Source organism: Peromyscus leucopus, chromosome 3 (genome assembly GCF_004664715.2).
Source record: "Peromyscus leucopus breed LL Stock chromosome 3, UCI_PerLeu_2.1, whole genome shotgun sequence".
Taxonomy (NCBI): Eukaryota; Metazoa; Chordata; class Mammalia; order Rodentia; family Cricetidae; genus Peromyscus; species Peromyscus leucopus.
Window position 1 is genome coordinate 22,112,554 of NC_051065.1, and position 21,606 is coordinate 22,134,159.

General features: G+C 38.9%; 1 protein-coding gene across 1 annotated transcript; it reads left to right on the top strand.

The window, feature by feature from the left end:
* Nucleotides 1–5,585: 5,585 nt before the first annotated feature.
* Tfpi2 (tissue factor pathway inhibitor 2) lies at nt 5,586–11,438 on the top strand. Its single transcript, XM_028869871.2, has 5 exons — nt 5,586–5,768; nt 5,976–6,158; nt 8,184–8,363; nt 10,038–10,208; nt 10,571–11,438. The coding sequence occupies exons 1-5, from the start codon at nt 5,681–5,683 to the stop codon at nt 10,651–10,653; spliced, it is 705 nt and encodes a 234-aa protein (XP_028725704.1). The 5' UTR covers nt 5,586–5,680; the 3' UTR covers nt 10,654–11,438.
* Nucleotides 11,439–21,606: the final 10,168 nt, after the last annotated feature.

Here is a 21,606-nt window from a genome sequence, read left to right on the forward strand (position 1 = left end):
AAGACAAATCTAAGTTAGAGCTATTCTGGTACTGAACTGTTGCTATGAGTACATGTCCTACAGATTGAGCATCCTTAATCCTAAAATCCCAAATGCAAAATACTCCCAGATATTGGATTCCACCAGTGTGGAAAATTCCACTCTTGACCCCTCCACACATATTTCAACATCATTTTAAAGGATGGCTCAGTACGTGTGACACCCAAAAAAACAGTCACTAAGGTCACATTTCCATCTTCACAGTTTCTAAATTTTTAACCAGTGTTTGATTACATTAAATTCTTCCTCCTCATTGCTGAATTGTCTGTCTTACTTTTCTTGATGTCACATTTTCATATTTGTCCTTACTTACTTGAAAGCTCTTTCTTAATTAATATGTTCCTTTTCCTCTGTCCAAAAAGTAAAAGTTGGCATGACTTAAATTTAGTCTTGAAAACTCTTTTATGTGATTTCAACTAAGTGAAATTATAGTCTCTCCTCTCTCACTCTGTGTGTGTGTCTCTCTCTCTTTCTCTCTCTGTCAAGCACACACACACACACACACACACACACACACACACACACACACACACACCTCAGATTAAAATGCATAAAATTACCTTCTGGATATGTGTATAAATTATACATGAAAAAAATTAATTTGGGGTTTATGTTTTGGTCCAATCCTCAAGACATTTCATTATATATACTGAGATAAAGCACCCAAAACAGCCAGCAAAATCAATTCACTGATGAGCCAATCTGGAATATATTAATAGTCTTAAAATTTTATTGAGAATACTTTACTGAACTGGCTTGTATAGTTTTCATCTCTGTGCACTATTATGCTATGGATCCTCTAAAGCGGTTTTGCTTCCTTATCTCAAACAACTAGGACAAAGTTTGGTACATTTTAAACACTTAGCCACATTATTTTTATTCAGTGATTGTAAGAATAACTACAATTGGAAACACATTATGCACTCCATTATCTCTTGCTCGAGAGAGAAATCAGGAACGATAAACATGGAGGAGGTATATCGTTTTGGGTGGATCCATGGTACATTATATTCTCAAATGTACTTGCAATGTCACAGAGTGTGCATTAGAGAAACTATGTTCTGTCTGGCCTGACTCATTAGGAAAACACAAATTTGACAGGGCTGTATTTAACCAAGCCGTCCTGACTCCCATACCTCAGAGGAGATTATCTGTCTTCCTCAGCAGATGTATAAACTCCTTCTCACTGCTTGCTGGACTTGCTTCAACTCTTCCTTTGACAGTTTCCACTGACAGGTAGAAAGACCTCCCTGTTTCCTAAATCATTATCACTGTAACTCCTTAAAATGGTGTCATAGCATGTAGCCCAAGTCACATAGTTCAACTGATTCCAATCATTCACTAGTGACCTAGACATTTTGTCTAACAAAGACAGATCAGTTGCCTCAGTTCTTTTTGTAAGTTCTCAGGCAACTATGAAGCCTGCTGGGCTGTTATATGACAGGAAATGTGCAGGAGGACTGCAAACTGTAGATGTCAATAAAATCCAGATTTCCTTCAGCTTCATTCGTTATGGCCAAGGTAGATGTGACAGGAATCAGGAGCAAGTATCGTGGTATTCCTAGAAGGGCTCAGGGCTCACCAGAGCTTTTATATTTAATCTCAGTATTTAGTGATCTCCACCAAGCTCAGAACTAGAAGTTGGAAAGAATACAGAGCTGGGACTTGAGCCTGTTAGGTTTTAATCTCAGCTCTACAAGCAACCACGGTGTATAAACATGTCAAGGTACTTTAGGATTCTAGGTCTCAGTTTATGACTCTGTAAATCAACAGACTTCTAGCTTCTTATGGTATTGAAATTATAAGAACCCTGTGACACATATTTTACAGGATTCTAGATTATTCTGTCTCTTTAGCTACAGCCACCATGCCATAGGAAGAATGAGTCAGTCACAAGGACATTTTGCCAGTTCCCTCACAGCCCTCCACTTCCTGTTGACTTTGGACAAAGGAACAGTTTTCCTTAGTTTTGTGGAAACCTTTTGACCTAGATACAGCTCTAAGGACAATGACCTAGATACTGCCTTAAGGACAATGACGTGGTTTTCCACATGGCTGTGGAATGTCACTTGTCTCCTCCCACATGTCCCAAAGTGTTAGTTCTGTAAACTCAGTCACCCTCAGACATTTAAAATCCTTTTAAATTGGAAGATATTTTTCTCGTGGACACAAAACACTCACGTGCTCTTCAATTATAAGGAGTAAATTCCTCCCTGATGACCTGGCTTGACTGTCTCAAACCTGTAACTGTTCCTCTTCAACTTTCATTCCTCAGTCAATGGTCACAGCTGCCTTCAGGATGCAACCCGTTTAGCATAGAAAAGGGGAAAGAAATTAACACACCCAGAGTGTCTCTACCCTTGTGCCTAAGGATACTACACCACAGAAAAAGAAGAGGCCTCTTAAGTCTCAATTCCACGCCCAGTCCATTGCTCTGAGGGTACTGACTGAGTATGCTACTCTTGGCTGAGAAGCTAGCTCCCTTAGAATCACCACAAAGTGATGTCTAATCAGTGGGACTCCTTCTATGCAAAAAGGTGCCCTCTTAGCTCAACCCATGGAGAGAGCTGATGGAAAGAAGACCGTAATTTTCAGTCGCACAAGGCCATTCCCTTCCTGACCCAGGATAACACACCATGTTAAAGTAGTGTGCCAAGGCTGTCAATGGGAACTTGGCTAAGTATGATATGGATGGGCTCTGTGCCATCCTGCAAGAAGCTAGCGGTCCCTTTGTGTGTTCAGCACTTTCCCTCTAACCTGCAGCACACATCTTGACACAGCATTGTGCTTTCTCTTGTTGAAAAAGCAACTGAGGCTCAAAGAGTTCCAGAGAACAAGAAAGAAAGTCCAAATATCTGATTTCCAAATGTATTTCACCAACATAGCATCCAACTTCCAAAGAAAACAAAATAACTGCCCCAATTCAAAAGGTTCAGTTTTTATACCAGCAACAGCTGGCTAAAGCTTACCCACTAGCAGAGAATAATGGAAAGAAATGACAGCCATCAGGGCTGACACCGCATCCATTCTGTCTTGGAAGTTTATTGTAGTCTAGAGATGTATTTCATTGTATTCAGAAAGAGAATACGTTTCTCTTTCTGAATAAGAAATAAGTTTAAAGTTTAAAATTAAGAATAAGTTTAAAGTTAACTTTTCCTCCAAACATGACCCTGGTGAAATATTCCCTAAAACTCCCCTTTCCTGATAGTACGTGGAATGTACTAGGAGGAATTAATCCTAGTCTCCCAAGAATGTGGGAGCACGTTGATTGTCTTCCAGAACCCGCTGGCTTTCTCAGTGATTCATGCATGCATTGAGCTGGCTCACACTGGGTCACAGATCACATTAATCTCTGCTCAACTCTTCATTCCGTGAAGAGGCAGTGGGGGCTTGAAACTGGCCGCCTTGAAGGTAACACAACACGTAAATCAGTAAGTGAGACAACAATCCTCACTCTCATTCTTTCCATTTCTATCCCACCCAGCCACTGGTTAAGCATTTACTTTGCCAGCTCTGACGATTGTTCTTAATCATTGTTATCTAGTGACGACGCCAACAGCAACTTTCAGACCAGGCTAGTCTTCTTAGGAATGTGACTCTCTATCCTTTGACACCAAGGCAATTGAAACAGGACAAGTTATAATGTGCAAAATATCCCAGAGTATTGACCTAATGTGAACCACTGTGCTGTAGTTTACAGAATTTTCCAGCTTAAAAGTGATCTTCTTTAAACTCCTTCTAGTATCTTCAGGAAAAATCAGGAATAGTTATTTATTAGATAATATCAGATAAAACAAGAGAAAGGGGCTGGAGAGATGGCTCAGTGGTTAAGAGCACTGACTGCCCTTAAAGAGGACGTGGGTTCAATTCACAGCACCCACATGGCAGCTAACAGTTGTCTGTAATTCCAAGATCTGACACCCTCACATAGATATACATGCAGGCTAGAACACCAATGCACATAAAATAAAGATAAGCAAATTATTTCGGGCCAGGCGGTGGTGGCGCACGCTTTTAATCCCAGGACTCGGGAGGCAGAGGCAGGCAGATCTCTGTGAATTCGAGGCCAGCCTGGTCTCCAAAGCGAGTTCCAGGAAAGGCGCAAAGCTACACAGAGAAACCCCTCTCGAAAAGCCAAAAAAAAAAGAAAAGAGAGAGAGAGAGAGAGAGAGAGAGAGAGAGAGAGAGAGAAAATGGGACAGAAGGGAAGATACATTCATCAAGACAGTCTTTTAAAAGTTTGCCTCAAATTTTCCTATTAATCTTGTATAAACTTTCAATGTTGATTTTTGTCATTGTCTAAACAAAGCCTTGGTCATAGTCTAATATACAAAAAGAACAGTGGACTTGATTAGTTGTACTGACTAGGGATCTGTGGAAAGGGGTTGGCCAAAGCGACAACATCAGCCAGTGTGTAAAAAGTATAACCATCATCTTGGAAAAAGGGGTGGCAAAGTCTAATACTTCTCTATAAAAGAACAGTGAAAATCACATCTCCCCACAAAGCACCTTCATTCATTGGCACAAGCTAGAAACTTTGTGGCATTTGTATGTTGGATTTAAAAACTGATAACAAAGAATACATACATATATTACAAAAAAAGTCGTTGAGAAGAAACACAAACACTCTGGCAGGTGCAGTGAGACGGACTTCTAATCTCAGCATTTAGGAGGCGGTAGAGTAAGGCGGGTCAGGTCTTTGTTGATATTCATCCTTTGCTACACAGCCAACTGGAAGTCAGGCTGGCCTACATTAGATCCTGTTCCAAAAGCAATAAATAAATAATAGAAAGAACAAACAAAACATAAAAGTAAAGATTACTTCTCTACAGTCAAGCATATGAAACTGAAGAATGGGCAGAACTTATCTATGGACCCAGAAATCAAACGAGCCCGCAGCCCTGTTTTGGCACAGGCTTGTGTCTCAAAAGGAGCTTCCAAAGCAAAGAACCCTTTGGAATGATGAAAACTCTTAATTCTTCAGCAATGAGGAGATGGAGGCAGGAGGATTAAAAAAAAAATTCAAGGTATCCTTGACTATATCATGAGTTTAAAATCAGCCTAAGATCCATGGAACTGTCTAAAAAAATGTATTATTTGAGGTGGTTACTTCTCACAGAATACATTCCATCAGTCCCTACCCTTAAAACTGAGTACAAACTTCTACTGAGTGTAATCCGGTTGGAAAGGATGTATACACACAGAGATTTCCAATCTCAGAGTCCATAGTGATGAACTGGCTAGGGTAAGAAAAATGAGTCTGCCTTTCCCTCAGCCTTTACGTAAATGGGCTCTAGGATTGAGGTTTCTTTGAAGTGAAGGTGCAAATTGGTGTTTTGGGCAATCCTCAGTGTGGGTGGGTCATTTGCCTCTGACTAGCTAGTTTCTCGTTATTGACACACAGGCGGTTCTTCGGGCATCCCCCCTGGCTGCAGGCGAAAGTTTGGGAATTCAGTCCAACTTCTCAACTCCCAGGAAATTCCTCTTGGGACACAATACGCACTGGGCGGGATGGGCCACTGCCGCAGGCGTGAATCAGCTACATTTTTTTGTGCTCCGCCCCGTTGGGGGTCCAGGGACGGTCGGTCGCCTGCTTAAAAGCCTCTCGGCGCTCCAGGGAGCCGCAGCTCCACCGGGTACTATGGACCCTGCAACGCCCCTGCGCTTGTGGCTTCTGCTGCTGCTCCTGGTGGGCTCTGCTCCTGGTCTGTCTTCAGCATCCGCCCAAGGTATCGGCCCAGGATCCCTCTTACCCGGGTTCGCCCGCCGCCCAGGGACCGGCTCTAGCTAGGCTGTCCCCAGGTCCCTGCCTCCGCCCAGGGGAAGTCTTACATAGTTAGTGCAGAAACTTCTGCTGGTGAACTTTAGAGCCAGACTTTTCAGTCCCTGTCAGGCACCAAATCTGACCACTCCGGTTGCTTTCCTTCTGATTACAGGAAATAACTTAGAGATCTGCCTCTTGCCTTTGGACCAGGGACCTTGTCGGGCCCTCTTCCTTAGGTTCTACTATGATAGGAACGAACAGACTTGCCGCGATTTCAAGTATGGAGGCTGCCTGGGCAACGCCAACAATTTCCACAGTCAGGAACTCTGTGAATACACTTGCGGGAATATTGAGAGTAAGTGTTCTGGGGTGCGCTGGACTCAGCCAGCATCGGCATCAAGGGGTGGGCCAGAGCTCAGCTGATTTTCCAGGTCTAGTTGAGTCCATTAACTTCTAGCCTAAAGTTTCCAAAGTGCTAAACAAACTTCGCTGTCTCTGTGCCCCATCCCACCCTCGTTTGTTATTAGTTCTTTCAGATTTTCAGAAAAAGTGTTGTGATCATTTTCACTTCTTTCTTCCAGACCCACTCCCTTTTCCACCCAAATTTGTGCCTCTCCCCCAACCCCTATGGAGTTTATGCTGTCTATATACTCTGGGATGTGTGACCTTCATTGGGGCTGCACTTTTAAAGAAAACTGACTTTGCCCCAACATCAGCTCCTTAGTTAGGGGTGGGACTTTGTGCGCATCTCCTACATGATTACTTTTAAGTTTCCCCAATGTAACCCCAAGTCTACAACCACGAGCAGAGTTCATCTCAGGACCAGATTCCATTTCAACGCAGCGCTTGAGTGAACTTTGGGAAAGGTGAACGAGCCCATCCTAGGCCATCATAAACGCAAGGGGAGGATGTCAGTACTCTTCCGTAGTCATCATTAGCTCCAGAAATATGGCTCTGAGACTGCCGTTTCCTCGGCGCAATTACACATTGATATGGAATACTTTTCTTGGTTCTTACTTTTGAAGTGTGGTTTCACTCATTCTGTAACTTTACTTTTGTTACCGGATGCTTGGGTTAGTGTAGCGGGATAGCTAAACTTTATAAGAGTCCATTCTCTTTCACTTTGCCATTTTATAATTATATCTATGAAGGAGGATACAGGGCTTTGGCCATCAGTGAACTTCGCCAGGAAGAAATGTGTATTGATGTGAATAAACTTTTATGCAGAAGCTGAACGGAGAACAGTCTTTCTACTGAACTTGAAAGCTGAGTCAGGCCTCCCACACTGTCTAACAGCAGCTTACCTTCCGATGAATGGGCAGACTTTTGGAATTTACTATTCCAGTGTGAAATAAGGTCATCATCCCCCCGTAGTTTCAGAAATTATGGTAAAGTTTTTAAAGTACTACTTAAGTTGCTTAGATTTTTATTAGCATCTGATTATTTTCTTAGGTTGGCATATAAAACAGTGGGCTTTCTTAGGCTCACTCATGCATACATGTCATTGTGCTTTGTCTCTGTCCCCCAGCACCCTTTGGCATCCTTTCTCATTCTCCGCCCTTTTTTACTGGTCCTTTTTTTTTTTTTTTTTTCACAAAATACTCACACCTTCAGCTCTCACACCACGTGACCTCTCTACGCTCTGTTTGCCCCTCACCTCTGGCCTTCCTCCCTGCCTCACGTGTTCACCTCTCTACTTTCATCATACATAAACTTCAACCTAGATTCTGCATGTGAGAGGAAATATGTGGTGTTTGTCTTTCTGAGTGTGGCTTGTTTTGTTTTTCATGATGAACTCCAGTTTCACCCATTTCCCTGGAAACATCATGACTTCATCATTATTTTCATCTGAAAAAACATTCCACTGTATATTCAACCACATTTATTTAAAGATTCATCCATTGTTGGACAGCTGGGGTGTCTCTGTTCCTTGTTATTTTGAAGAGTACAGGAACAAACATTCATATGCAGATAATTCTGTGGTGTGTACACCCAGGACTCTTTAGATACACACTTGAGTGTGCTAGAGTGGGTGTAATAAAAACTGAACTGCCAATAGCTAGGCAGGAGGTATAGGCAGGACTTCCAGGGACAGAAAGAACTCTGGGAAGGAAAAGTCATCAGTCAGACAGAGAGGAAACAGGAGGTGCAAAGTGAAAGAGAGGTTAGCACCCTGTGACAGAATATAGGTTAATATAACTGGGTTCATTTGAGTTATAAGAGTTAGTTGAGACAAGCCTAAGCTAAATGCCAAGCTTTCATAATTAATAAGAAGTCTCCGTGTCATTATTTGGGACTGAGGGCAGAAAAGAAAGTCCATTACAGAAGACTTTTTTTTTTTTTTTGAGTAACATGTTTTATTACCTCTCCCTTCCCCCAGAAGTTCCTAGAGTTTGTCGGTTAGAACTCAAAACCTACCCATGTGATAAGCCCAATGTGCAGTATTTCTTCAATCTGAAGACCATGACATGTGAACCCCTTAAGCCTGGTCTGTGTAGCACGACTATGAACGTATTCCCTGATGAAGATACTTGTAAGGACTTCTGTGAACCAAGGAAACGTGAGTACTTTAATTGTGGTGTTTCTATTTCAAGTTTTTTTATTAAGATTTTAAGGGAAAATCAATAATTTGATCTGAAATTAACATGGTTTACATGCTGGGGATTGCACAATTATGTGATTTTGTGTGTGCATCTGTGTGTGCCTGTGTGTTTCTCAGGAATAAAACCTAGACTGTGTTGATGGTCAAGACTACTGTCCTGTAGGAAGCATTATGTCCTTATTTTTCCATGTGTGGGTATAAGCTGAAAGTTAATAACAATGTGCAAAATTCTCAAGGCTGGACCATGACAAAGCCATTAACAAAATGTTGCTACTTTTTCTCTTGGAGAACACCAATTGAACATCTCTAATTAGAAAATCTGAAATGTGAAAAACTTGAAAATCAGAAACTTTTGAGCATTGACCTTTCTTCACAAATGGAAATTTCCATACTTGACCTCAACTGATGAGAGACAGCCAAAAAATAGGCCCACTAATATTACATTAAATCATCTTCAAACCCTTCATGGGAAGTGGGTGTGAAACACAATCAACTTCTTATTTAGAACTGCATCCCAACACCCCATCTGCAAGGTATCTCATTATGCACATGCAGATGTTCCAAAAATTGAAAACTCTGAAATATGAAACACTTCTGGTCCCATGTAGTTTTCAGATAAGGGATAGTCATACTGTATTATCTGTATCTTTAATTTATTCATAAAAATTAGAGGAAGAGCTCTAAAGGATAGGAGGGGAGAGACAGAGCTGGAAATAGTGCTTTTTTTTCTCGCATTTTCATGTATATATCTATGTATGAAAGAGGGAGCTGGGCCCCTTTGAGAGAAGTAAATGGAGTATTAGTGATGGCAGGTGGGGAATACAATGGGGCATGTAAGCACAGTGATACATGAAAATGCCATGATGGAACCCATTTTTTATACTGACTAAAGAAATTGATTAAAAAAATAGCATACACTAATAAATGCCAAGGCATCAGAAATGTATGGAAGTAGTTTTTTGTTTGATACAGTGAACTATAGAGGGTTGGGACTTTGGTTAAACATCTGTATGCTTTGGTAATTACAAATTATATCAGAGTTCTTTCCTTCTTCCCCTTCCCCATTTCTTCAGCCATTTTCCACCAAGTGTAACAGAGACACACAGATCTTAAACAGTTAAATTTTGAAGTCTCCTTTGGCAGACTTTGATAGAACTCTGTTGGTGTACTGTGCTGAAAATACATCATTAACTAGTGAATGTATATAAATGTTCCAGTGCTTGGTACCAGCCCAAGAAAGTTTGTCAAAGTATGCCATATACTGTCCTTTGAAGGATAGCCCATTCTTAGCATGTCAAGTTGGAGGCTTAATTTCTTTTTACATTTAAAAGGTAAAAGACACAGCTTCAGAAGGAATTGCCTTAGCTTATAAAATTGAGAAGGGAGAGAATGTGATGCAAACATAATGCATGTATGTGAATGTCAAATGTTTAGCTTAATTAAAAAAAAAACAGAATGATCAAAATGAAGCAGGTAACTTCCCTGTGACCTGAGACACAACTTTTTTGGATGGTTGAGTATTTTGGATTCAGAATGAGGCCTGTGTGGCATTTCTTCAGGTACTCCCCTGACCATCACCGTCTCTTAGTTTGGTATGACAGCATTTCTCACTTGTTTTTCTTTTCCACAAAGTTCCATCATTTTGCTCCAGTCCAAAAGATGAAGGCCTGTGCTCTGCCAACGTGACACGCTATTATTTTAATTCAAGAAACAAAGCCTGTGAGACCTTTACCTACACTGGCTGTGGTGGGAATGAAAATAACTTTTATTACCTGGATGATTGTGACCGTGCTTGCATTAAAGGTAGCAAAACTTTTCCTATTCAGTCATCATGCAAAGATAATGAATAATTCAAAAGGAAAATTGTATTTTCTATATCCATTTTGCTAGTGCCAAATGGCCACTTTTAGACTAACCCTACAAAAACAGTGCTTGTGTGCTGATTTGGTTTGTCAGAGGTATATACTGGCTAGCTGTGGCAGTCAGTAGTCAGGGTCTCCCAGTTTCAAATAGACCATTAACAACTGAAATCCTGATGAGCTGAACTGACTTTATAATCAGAATAGACGAAATGTGGTGAGATCATGAATATTTTGGAAAAGTTGATTTAAAGTGAGCGTCAGACTAAAGCCACATGACGTTAATTGCTATTTTGTTGTCTTTAGCACCAAAGACGTCAAAGAAAAGGAAGACAGGAAGTGGTTTCAGAATCAGAAGGAAGCCCAGACGTTGGAAGCCACGTTTTTAAGCATTTCCTTATACTTGAGGAAGCAAATCATTAGTAATTTACTCATTTGATTTTACTGATATGTTACTTTTTTACCTGTGTATTTTTATTCACAACAGGCTGCTTTCCAAATGTGAAACTATAATTTTAAATTTACTGTTCAAATGTCTAAGTGACTGAATCCTTCAGTTATCAGATATGAATGTGAACATGACTCACCCAAATTCTTGGGGTGGTTAGTCCTACTTTCAGAAGACAGTGGTTACTAAAATATCATATGACAATTTAATTGTGCAATTTTAATATATATGAGCATCAACAGGAATGGTGAAACCATTTCACTAAGAACTTATAAGTTTGGATTGTAATTTAGGGTCCTGGATACAAGTTGCTGATTTATGAACACGTTAAACAATCATCCCAATGGTATTACTTATACCTTGCCAAGTGTACTTCCATTCCTGTCTTGTCAGATTGCAATATGATTAGGAGGGGCAGTTATTTCAAAGTTACAATTATTATTGGATGAATTTTAAATGTGGGTGAATTTATGAAAACAAAAATATTTTCCTAGAAAAAATTATTACAGATATAATTATATGTCTCTGTATTTTTCCATATCTGACAAGCTAGCTATCTTCTTTGACAATATGTGTTGCATTATTTCCTCAGACAAAACGTTTTGGAGAATAATGACATTACTAGATCTTTTGTACATGTAAGATGCATCCTGCATCAAATGCATGTATGATTTGGTAACTTGAATTTCAGAAATAAATTATTTTTAAAAGTGGTTATTACAAGAAGGTAGTGTTTTTCTTTCCTAGTAAAAGGAAAATTAAGAAAAACTGTATTATGCTTTTTTAGTAAATTTAACATTTAAAAGTAACTCTTTAGCAAAATTACAAGTACATTCACTCTTTGCCTGAGAAGGTACTTCTCTGAAAACCTATCACAGTTATTTTGAAAACAAGGATGTGCTAGAGAACATTGATCGATGCAGACATCTGGAAACAAACTAGAGGTATGAATGAGACTGGCTGGCGAAGTGACATGTGGGGCATGAGCAGAGCGTCTGTGTGTGTACATAATCAGACCCAAGGACACAGTGAGGCAACGGGGACTAGACAATAAAAAAACATGCACATTCTCAGACATCATGGGAAATATTGATGTACATAAATGATTATAAAGGATGGAGGCAACAGAGAGTTAATGGATATAAGACAAGTTTTAGGTAAGTGATCCCTCTTCTGTAGTTTTTGCTTTGGAACATGTTCTATTTTATGGAAATTTAAACAAGCTAAAGGAAAGAAATTAGGCACTTTTTGAACACTGAAAAAAAATGTAGTGGAGAATCCAAGCAACTATTGAACAGTGAAATAAATACAAAAAAAGACACAGTTTTAGTTTTGGTGGCTTTTAGAACCAGTATGTGACCATAAATCTTTGGCAATGTACAACCTAAGGATCTAAACATTCTAAAGAAATCAGAGAAAGTATTGAAAATTTCTCTGATTGTGATTAGTTATTGCTAAACCGCTATTGCTATTTGGAACCTAAATGTATAGGATACTTTATGGTACTATATATTCAATAAAATTAGAGACTTCTTTAGAGTTGAGACTTTTAAAGAGAAAAATATGTAGAAGAATACAGAATACAAAAGGGGAAATTTTTTTTCTTATATTCTTTCATATATTGCATCCCAACTACAGTTTCCTCTCCCTCCACTCTTCCCAGCCCCTCCCCTCTTCTCCAGATCCACTCCCCCTGCATTTCTTTTCAAATAAGGAGCAGGCCTCCCAGGGCATAACAAGTTACAATAGGACTTGGTACAAACCCTCATATCAAGGCTGGATAAGGCAACCCAGAGCAAGGAAAAAGGTCCCAAGAGTAGGCAAAAGAGTCAGAGATACCCTCACTCCCACTTTTAAGCGTCCCACAAGAATACTCAGCTACACAACCATAACACACATGCAGAGGACCTAGCTCAGACCCATACATGATCTACGATGGTTGCTTCAGTCTCTGCAATTCCCTGTGAACCCTGTTTAGTTGATTCTGTGGGCTGTATTCTCCTGGTGTCCTTGACCCTGATGGCTCCTGAAATCCCATTCCCCTCTTCTATGGGGTTCCCTGAGCTCCACCTAGCATTGGGCTGTGGGTCTCTGCATCTGCTCCTATAAGTTGCTGGATGACATGTATCTGATGATAATTGGGCTAGGTACCAATCCTATGAGTATAGCAGAATATCATTGGGAATCATTAGAATCATTTCATTGACCTATTCAGCCTGATACCTGGTCATCCAGGCAGTGTGAGAAGTAGGCTCACTCTTGTGGCTTAGGCCTCAAGATGGACCAGTCATTGGTTGGCCACTCCCATAAGCTCTGACATGTCTTTACCCTAGCACATCTTGGAGGTAGGAGAGATTATAGGTTGATGATTTTATGATTGGGTTGGTGTTCATGTCCCATTGCTGAAAGACTTGCCTGGTGATAGAAGATGGCTGGTTCAGGCTCTATATTCCGCATTAGTAGGAGTCTTTCCCATGATCACTTTTGAAGACTGCAGGGAATTTGCACTGCACTAGTGCCCCACAGTTCCATTTGTCTCTCTCAATGCTCACTCCCTCCATACCCCCTCCACTCCCACCTAATTTCTCCTGTTCCCACACTCACCTGCCCCCAAGTTTGAATTAGAAATAATTATGAACACAGACTCCATGATTTTTCAAGATACATCTTCCACTAGAAGTCTTTAAAGCAGTGGCAAGTGACAAGTAGCACTAAATATACTTATTCCTCACATCTTGTTCTCCTAATATTATACTAATTCTCTTTTTAAAGAGAATTAGCACTCTTAGGAAAAGTCCCCAGGCCCAAGTCTGATACAAGAACTATTCAGAGGAACCTCGGCCATATTATTATTAATTTCAAAAGGAATCAAAAGCTGATGAATTATGTTAGAAATGTAGGAGAGTAACATTAAGTAGCTCACACTGATGTAAAATCTGAGCATCAAAGCAAATAAGAACCTCAATACATAAACACATATAAATGTATAAGAACCTGCATATCTATAAAACACATGCACTCGTGCACCTGTACAAATGTGCACATATAGTTACACACACACACACACACACACACACACACACGAAAAAAAGAGCCCTCTAACAAAGACATTCGACTTTGTGATAATTTCTGTATTTTAGGGATACATTAGAAGTAGATAAGCAAGTTATTATAAGCCAGGGGAAGTGTTCAACCAAATCCGGTGTTGTATGAAAACACTCTGGTTTCACCAGCCAGTCACTTTTTTTTTTTAAGGGCAAGGAAACACAACCGTACCTTATCAACAATAAAAAGTAGCAAGCCATTAAATAGTTTTGTTTGAATCAAGCCTGTGTTTGTAATTCTACAATGGTTACAGAGAATGGAGATAACAAAGGAGTCGTTCATGTTTTGGGGTTGTAGACTGAGTAATGCAGAACCCTTAGGAATTCTGGGAGCTCCTAGATTCTCAATAGGGAACCCATTGCATTTGCTGTCATTACTACCCTATGGCCAAAGTCCTTAGGCGATCATGGGCCCAACTCAGTCTGTGTTCACACATCTGTTCTGCATTACTCAGAAGTAAAACTTACACACACAGTCATTCACACATGGAGGCTCAGGTCTCTGTCATTTGGTTAGAAACATGTCAAGCATAACCATTATTTGACAATTAAACACTAAAAATAAAGTAATTTTAAATTAAAAAAAAAAAAGAAAGTTAAAGCAGTCATGGCACATCCCCCAGGCAAAAGGAAATTCCTTCTTAGCACTCACTGCCAGCCTGAGAAAAACTCTCTATGGTGTTTTCACCAGAAAGAATGATTAAAACAGCTGTCTCCTTCTGTAACACACACACACACACACACACACACACACACACACACACACACACACACACACTCATATACTACCCAGGTGCACATAAACAAAAGACATAATGTGTTTATTTAAAGTATTCCAAGTTGTGTATGACTTGTATCTTCTTTATCACAGTCACTGTAACAACCATGGAAACTGAAAGAGGGCTTCGAATTCCCCGGGCTATGTTCTCTCCAGGTACCCATCTTATCTCCAAGCCTTGTAGACCGTTCACTAATGACCTTAGCCAGGAAGGGACTGCTTTCCACGTCTGCTCTTGGGCTGTAGAAATCCCTGAGACGGTGCAGCTGGGAGTAAACCTCTAGGATGACAATGGAGAGCGGACCTAAAACAAAACCACCTGAATGGTGTCTGTTGATCCCCTTTCAGTCTGGTGACCTCCACTAGGGTGGCAAGAATTGACCTTTACAAGCTTGCGCTTCTATGGAGATGTGTCTTTTAAAAATAAAATAAAATAAAATAAAGTGCCAAGTTTTACTTTAAGAGTATTTGTGTATTAGGGTATGCGAAAGTCCATGGAGATAAACAAACATGAGAATCAGAATCATTCAGAGTAATTTCTTTTCCCTTCAGCCACTTGCAATTATCTATCAAGTATATGTATTTAAGTTTGTTATGACCATTCTTCTCTCACACTAGGAAAATCAAAACAATCTGATTACCTTCCTGATGAGGCTTGCTCTATATCCAATTATCCGCACTAGAGCCAAGGCACTTTCACAGAAAAAAAAATCTGATCATCAGGCTATTCATTTGTTAAGACTCTGTAATGTTTTTCTATATATTAAATTGTGTATGGGTTTGTGTGTGTATTGTGCATACAAGTTCATGTGAGTATTCATATGTGTGTATGCAAGTGTATATATGGGGCAGAGGTGGACATCACAGTTCTTTCTTGATTATTTTTCACTTTACTTTTCGAGAGAGGATTTTTTTACTGTGGTGCATCAGTTTGTTATCAGCTGGATGGCAAATAAGCTCTAGAGATCCACCTGTCTCAGCACCCGCACATCATGTGCAGGCGAGCACACACACACACACACACACACACACACACACACACACACACACACACACACTGGTTTTACAGATGTGTGCTACTTCACACAGCTTTAGCATGGGTTCTGTGGATCCATGTCAGACACTGCTTTGGTTTTGTTGTTTATTCTGGTAAAATAAGATCTCTTTGTAGAGGATTACTCGTGTACTCCTGATGTACAGAAATCACACAAGTAAAAGTTCCATGTTGTGTGCTTAAAATAGAAATATGTTTTTCATGCAAAATTAATAGGTTTACTTTAGTTTTCAGATATAGTATCATATTCCCTGTATATAGTATATAGAATATAAGAGATAAAGATAAAAATGAAGCAATACAGATTTTCACTGAGTGATTAATAAGCACATTTCAGATTTTTTGAGGTACAAATCACTAAGTAAAGAGTTCCATGACTTTGTCAGTGTGTACTAATAAATTACGTTGGTTTGTTCCCAACTACAATTGTTCAAAAAGGTCAACTATAATGGGTATGAGAAAAATGAATCACTTCCTTTTGATAAAATGTCTTTTTAATCTGTTTTAATTGATGTCTCCAAAATTATAGATGTTAAACTTGTTTCTGTGTACATTTAAGTTCTACATAATGTTTTTATATAGCTATTCTTTTTTTTTTTTTTTTTTTTTTTTTTTTTTTGGTTGGTTGGTTTCTCTGTGTAGCTTTGCGCCTTTCCTGGGACTCACTTGGTAGTCCAGGCTGGCCTCGAACTCACAGAGATCTGCCTGCCTCTGCCTCCCGAGTGCTGGGATTAAAGGCGTGCGCCACCACCGCCCGGCTAATATAGCTATTCTTAAATAATCACCATAGGCAATCAACTTACCATAGCCATCATTTTTCATGGTCAACTTTTTTTCTGGTAAGAGCTTCCAAAATCAGTTTTCTTAGCCAATTTTCAATGCACAGTACTATTAACTGCAGTCCTTTGGCCATATATTAGATTCCTAGGCTTGTTTATCCCACCTAACTGTGTTAGCAGTCTCTGCTTAATGTCTTTCCAACTCCTCCTCATCCCTGCTAACTACTGTTTGAACTCTATTATACATATGTGCCAGTTGCCAATGTAAATGTGATCCTGTAGTCTTTTTCTTTCTGTCTCTCCCTCACTTATGTCCTCTAAGACCATCCATGCTGTTGCAAATGGCAGTATCCTCATTTTCAGAGGTGAATATTTTGCTAGAGAGATAGGTAGGTAGGTAGATAGACAGACAGACAGATATAGGTAGGTAGGTAGGTAGGTAGGTAGACAGGCAGACAGACAGATATAGGTAGGTAGCTAGGTAGATAGGTAGATAGATAGATAGATAGATAGATAGATAGATAGATAGATAGACAGATAGACAGATAGAAAAACAGACAGACATATATTCACAGTTTCATCACTTATCAGTTAGCGGACATTTGTGTTGTTTTCATGATTGGCTGCTGCACACAATCCTAAAGTGAACAGGAGCTCCTAATGTGTTTGTAGGTATTCTGGTAGCTTCCTCTGAGAACATGTCAAAAGAAGGATTGCTAGCATTTATATTTTCAATTTTTTTTGAAGAACCTCCATTCTGTTCTCTGTAATGATTTCACCAACAAACGTTTCCAAGGTGTGTTAGAGTTTCCTTTTCTTTGCCCCTGCTGAACTTGCCATTTCTGGACTTTCAGGTAATAGATAAGAAATGGGAATGTGGCGATGTTTCATTGTGGTTTTGATTGTTCTGTTCTCCTTGAAAAGTGATCCGGAACACTTTTTCATTTTACTGTTGACTGTTTTATAGCTTCTTTGGGGAAACATTTGTCCATGGTTTTTGCCTATTGTAGTTTTGCTATGGAGTTAATGTTCTCCCATGTGGTTTAGATACTAACCCATAGCAGATATATGATACACACCAGCGTTCTCCCAACCCACAGGATGCCTTTTTGATCCTTCATTGTTTCCTTTGCTGTGCATAAATGTTGTAGTTTGCTCTTGTTCTGCTTCTCCTAATCTTTTATTTTTTTATTTATTTTTTATTTTTTTAGTTTTACTGATAGAGCTTTTGGGGTGATATCTGAGAAATTATTTCTGAGGCCAACACCAGAGAGATCACCCATCCCCTGTGTTTCTCCTCAGAGTTTTATAGCTTTGTGTGGGGGTGTATGTATATGTATGTGTAAACATGTGTGATACACGCATGTGTTCATGTGTGTGTGTGTGTGTGTGTGTGTGTGTGTGTGCCAATGCATATGTATATGCATTTGTGTGTAGGTATGAAAGCTAAGTAAGGGTTGGTGGCAGGTTTCTTCTTGAATCTGTGTGTTGCTGGAGGGCTTCTCTCCAGGTTCCACCAAGCCCCGCAGTCCCACAATCCACGTATAAAATAATCACTCAGACACTTATATTACTTATAAACTGTATGGCCATGGCAGGCTTCTTGCTAACTGTTCTTATATCTTAAATTAACCCATTTTTATAAATCTATATCTTGCCACGTGACTGGTGGCTTACCGGCATCTTAACATGCTGCTTGTCCTGGTGGTGGCTGCAGTGTCTCTCCCTCCTTCTTCCTGTTTCCCCAATTCTCCTCTCTCCTTGTCCCGCCTATACTTCCTGCCTGATCACTGGCCATCAGTGCTTTATTTATATAGAGTGATATCCACAGCATCTGTGTCTATCTTATTTTTTGAGACAAATTTTCTTACTGAACCTGAAGTTCGCTAGATCCTCTAAATTGGCTGTCTAGTGAACTCCAGGAATCTTCATGTCCATGTCTTCTCAGAATCGGGATTTTGGACACATGCCGTGCCCTTATTTTTTCTGTAGGTTCTGGGATCTCAGGGTTTTGGTCTTGACTGGCAAGTCCTTTTCTCACTGAGCCATCTCCTCAGCCCTGAAGTTTTACAACTTTTCATTTTCTGTCCTTAATCAATCTTGAGTAGATTTTACCAGGGCCCAAATTTATTCATTTTATGTGGATATCCATTTTTCCAGTTCTATTTATTAAAAGAACTGTTCCTTTTGTACCATGTCTTCTTGATGAACTTGGTCACAATTAATTGGCTGTATATTTCTTGGGGATTTCCCTGTGCTCTGTGTTCTATTTGTTTGTTTTCTTTTGTCTAGTTTTATGACTATTGTTTCATAGTATGATCTAAAGCCCACAAATGTATCTAAAATTTTGATTTTTTTTCTCAAAATTGTTTTCAAAGTCACTGCTTCTATTTCATTGAAATTTTGGTATGCATTGAACCAAATCTTACTGTTACTTTGGGAGCATAGACATTTTATCTGTGTTAATTATCTAATCTACAAGCCCAAGATATCTTTCCATTGATTTGTGTCTGCTTCAATCTGGTTTATCAATATTTTGTAGTTTTAAATATATAGAACTTTCAATTTATTTGTTAAATTTGTTTTTGGTGTAGCTTTTGATGATGCCATTAATAATATTATCATACATTGTTTGCCTCCCTCCAACCCCGTGTGTGTTGGTGTGTATGTGTGTGTATAACTTCTATATCATTTTATTTGTGGATATCAGCAGACTCACATAAGATAAGGTGTGTGTGTGTGTGTGTGTGTGTGTGTGTGTGTGTGGTGTGTGTGTGTATGTGTGTAACTTCTATACCACTTCATTTGTGGTTACCAATAGATCATGTAGGATAACTCATAATTGCAGCAGTCTATTTTACACTGATAAAAGTTGTAAGTACTTTCTGCTCCTTAACCTCTTCTCTCTTCACACTACAGTCACTGAAGTCACAATTTACAATGACTTTTGTAACATATTCATTAACATGATTTAGCCATAGTTATTTTTCATACTTTTGTCTTTGACTTTTATAAGAGAGTGACTATTGACTTATCTACCAGTTGTGGTAATAATTGTTTCATATATATATATACATATATAATTATTTCTTGTATATATATTTGTATCTTTCAATAAATATTTTTATTTTATAATTAATTTAATTTTACATATTAGCCACGGATTCCCTTGTCCTCCCTCCTCCTTCCCTCTTGCCTTCCCCCTCAATCCACCCCCCATTCCCACCTCCTCCAAGGCAAAGTCTCCCTTGGGGAGTCAGCCCAGCCTGGTAGATTCAGTTGAGGCAGGTCCAGTCCCCTCCTCCCTACACCAAGGCTGAACAAAATGTCTCAGCATAGGCCCTAGGTTCCAAAAAGCCAGCTCATGCTGTCCTAGGTATATTTATATCTTTGAGTACATCTGCAGAATCAATCAAAGTGATATATTTTATTGATTAAATGAATAATAAAACTGCATGGTCTTTTGAATAGATGCACAAAGAGTATTTGTAAATATCAATAGCCTGACATGAAAATTTTCAACCAGTAGTTACCAAAGGAAAAATTTTCAGTGTAACAGAATTCATTTTTGTAAAGCCCACAGAAAATATCATGTCACAAGAAGAAAACAGACAGCTTTTCTTCTATGAACTGGTACAAAGGAAGAATTTTTAGTTTTTATTTTTGTATGTGATTTGAAGTTTTAATATGCTTACTCAGAAAACATCCAAATAAAAAGAGTAAGTGGCTTTAGCCATGTTTTCAAATGTCATGAACTTATATTTATGCTACTCTAGAGTTGACAAAAGATATTGTTAGAATTTAAGTGTCAGTAAAGTACAAAAATACAAATTCAACACATAGAAATCAACTACATTTCTTTATAACAATAAAAGTCTATAAAACAGTTAAAGATGATTATATGGTTTGTAATCACTAAAACAGTAGAAATATACATAAAGCCCTCTAATATACCTATTTGAGTATGGTCCTTCTTTGTAATGTTGAGCTTGTATTTTGTTTAGATTATTAATTCTGTGCTTGTAAGTAATATGGTTAAGTGTTTTCAGGGCGAATGATAATTTCTAAAATCATACTTTAACTGTTTGCTATTTTCTTATTAAATTATGCAAGTTTTAAAAAAAGATTGTTTCTAAATTGCAGCATCTATTAAGATTTTCTTTGTACCTCAAAGGAAAAAAATCACTTCTCAGCTGTTATTTTGAAGGAAGGACATTAGCTTCATGGTGTATTACATTTTTTTTGTATGCTTTAAAGAACTGTTTTCATTAGTGAAACAAATGTGCCTTGCTTTCTTTTTGTAAAGTAGTTTGATGTCGGAGGATATGTGACTTTGTTCGCTCTGAAGTCTCTTGGATTTTCCTTGATCAGTAACAGCCAATGGTCCTTTGGAGGGACTGACTCCCTAGGTTCCTTAGCTCAAGTGCACTCTCTTTATTGGTACATAGAAGTGATGTCTTGAAGGAATGGTGACTCAGGAACTGGTGTGTCATCTACTGTAATTGTTTTTGAACTTCCTGTGAGAGCCCCACTCTCCACTGCTTTATTCCTTCCTTCTGTTCACTACTAAGGCTTCAAGGGATGTTTACTTCTTCCAGGTTGTTCCCCTTACCATTTTCAGCAACACTTCCCCAAGGCTGCTATATCTGGAATGTTCCAACCTCTCCCTTCCTCTAGTTCCCCAATAGCTGCCATTCTGATCCACCAGACCTAAGACTTCACAGTAAAACCGTCTTTATCTTGAAAAAAGTATGGTCGTTTGTGCTTCAACAACTCTCTTTTCACGCAATCTCAATTTTATTCTCCCGTTAAATGTGAATTGAGGTTTATGGATTTTCTTTTCTCAATTTTCATCTAAATTTAAGTTACAAGTGGTTTCATTAGATCTCATTATGGATCTTGATAATCTGGTAAGAACACGAAGAGATTATTACTTATGTATGCACTGACTATTACCCTAGGAAAAATGGGTGTCTTAAACAATTTGTTAAAATTAAAGTAATCTTTAAAGTTTTAAAGACCGTGCATGGATCAATTTTCTTTTTATCTTTTTTAGCTTAATCTGATTTTTATATTCATACCTCTGAATGCATACAGAATAGAAAATGTATGTTCACACGGCTTTCAAAGCCCAAGCTCCTTAGACCTTGCATGCGTTTGTAACCTTAGCTTAGCTAGC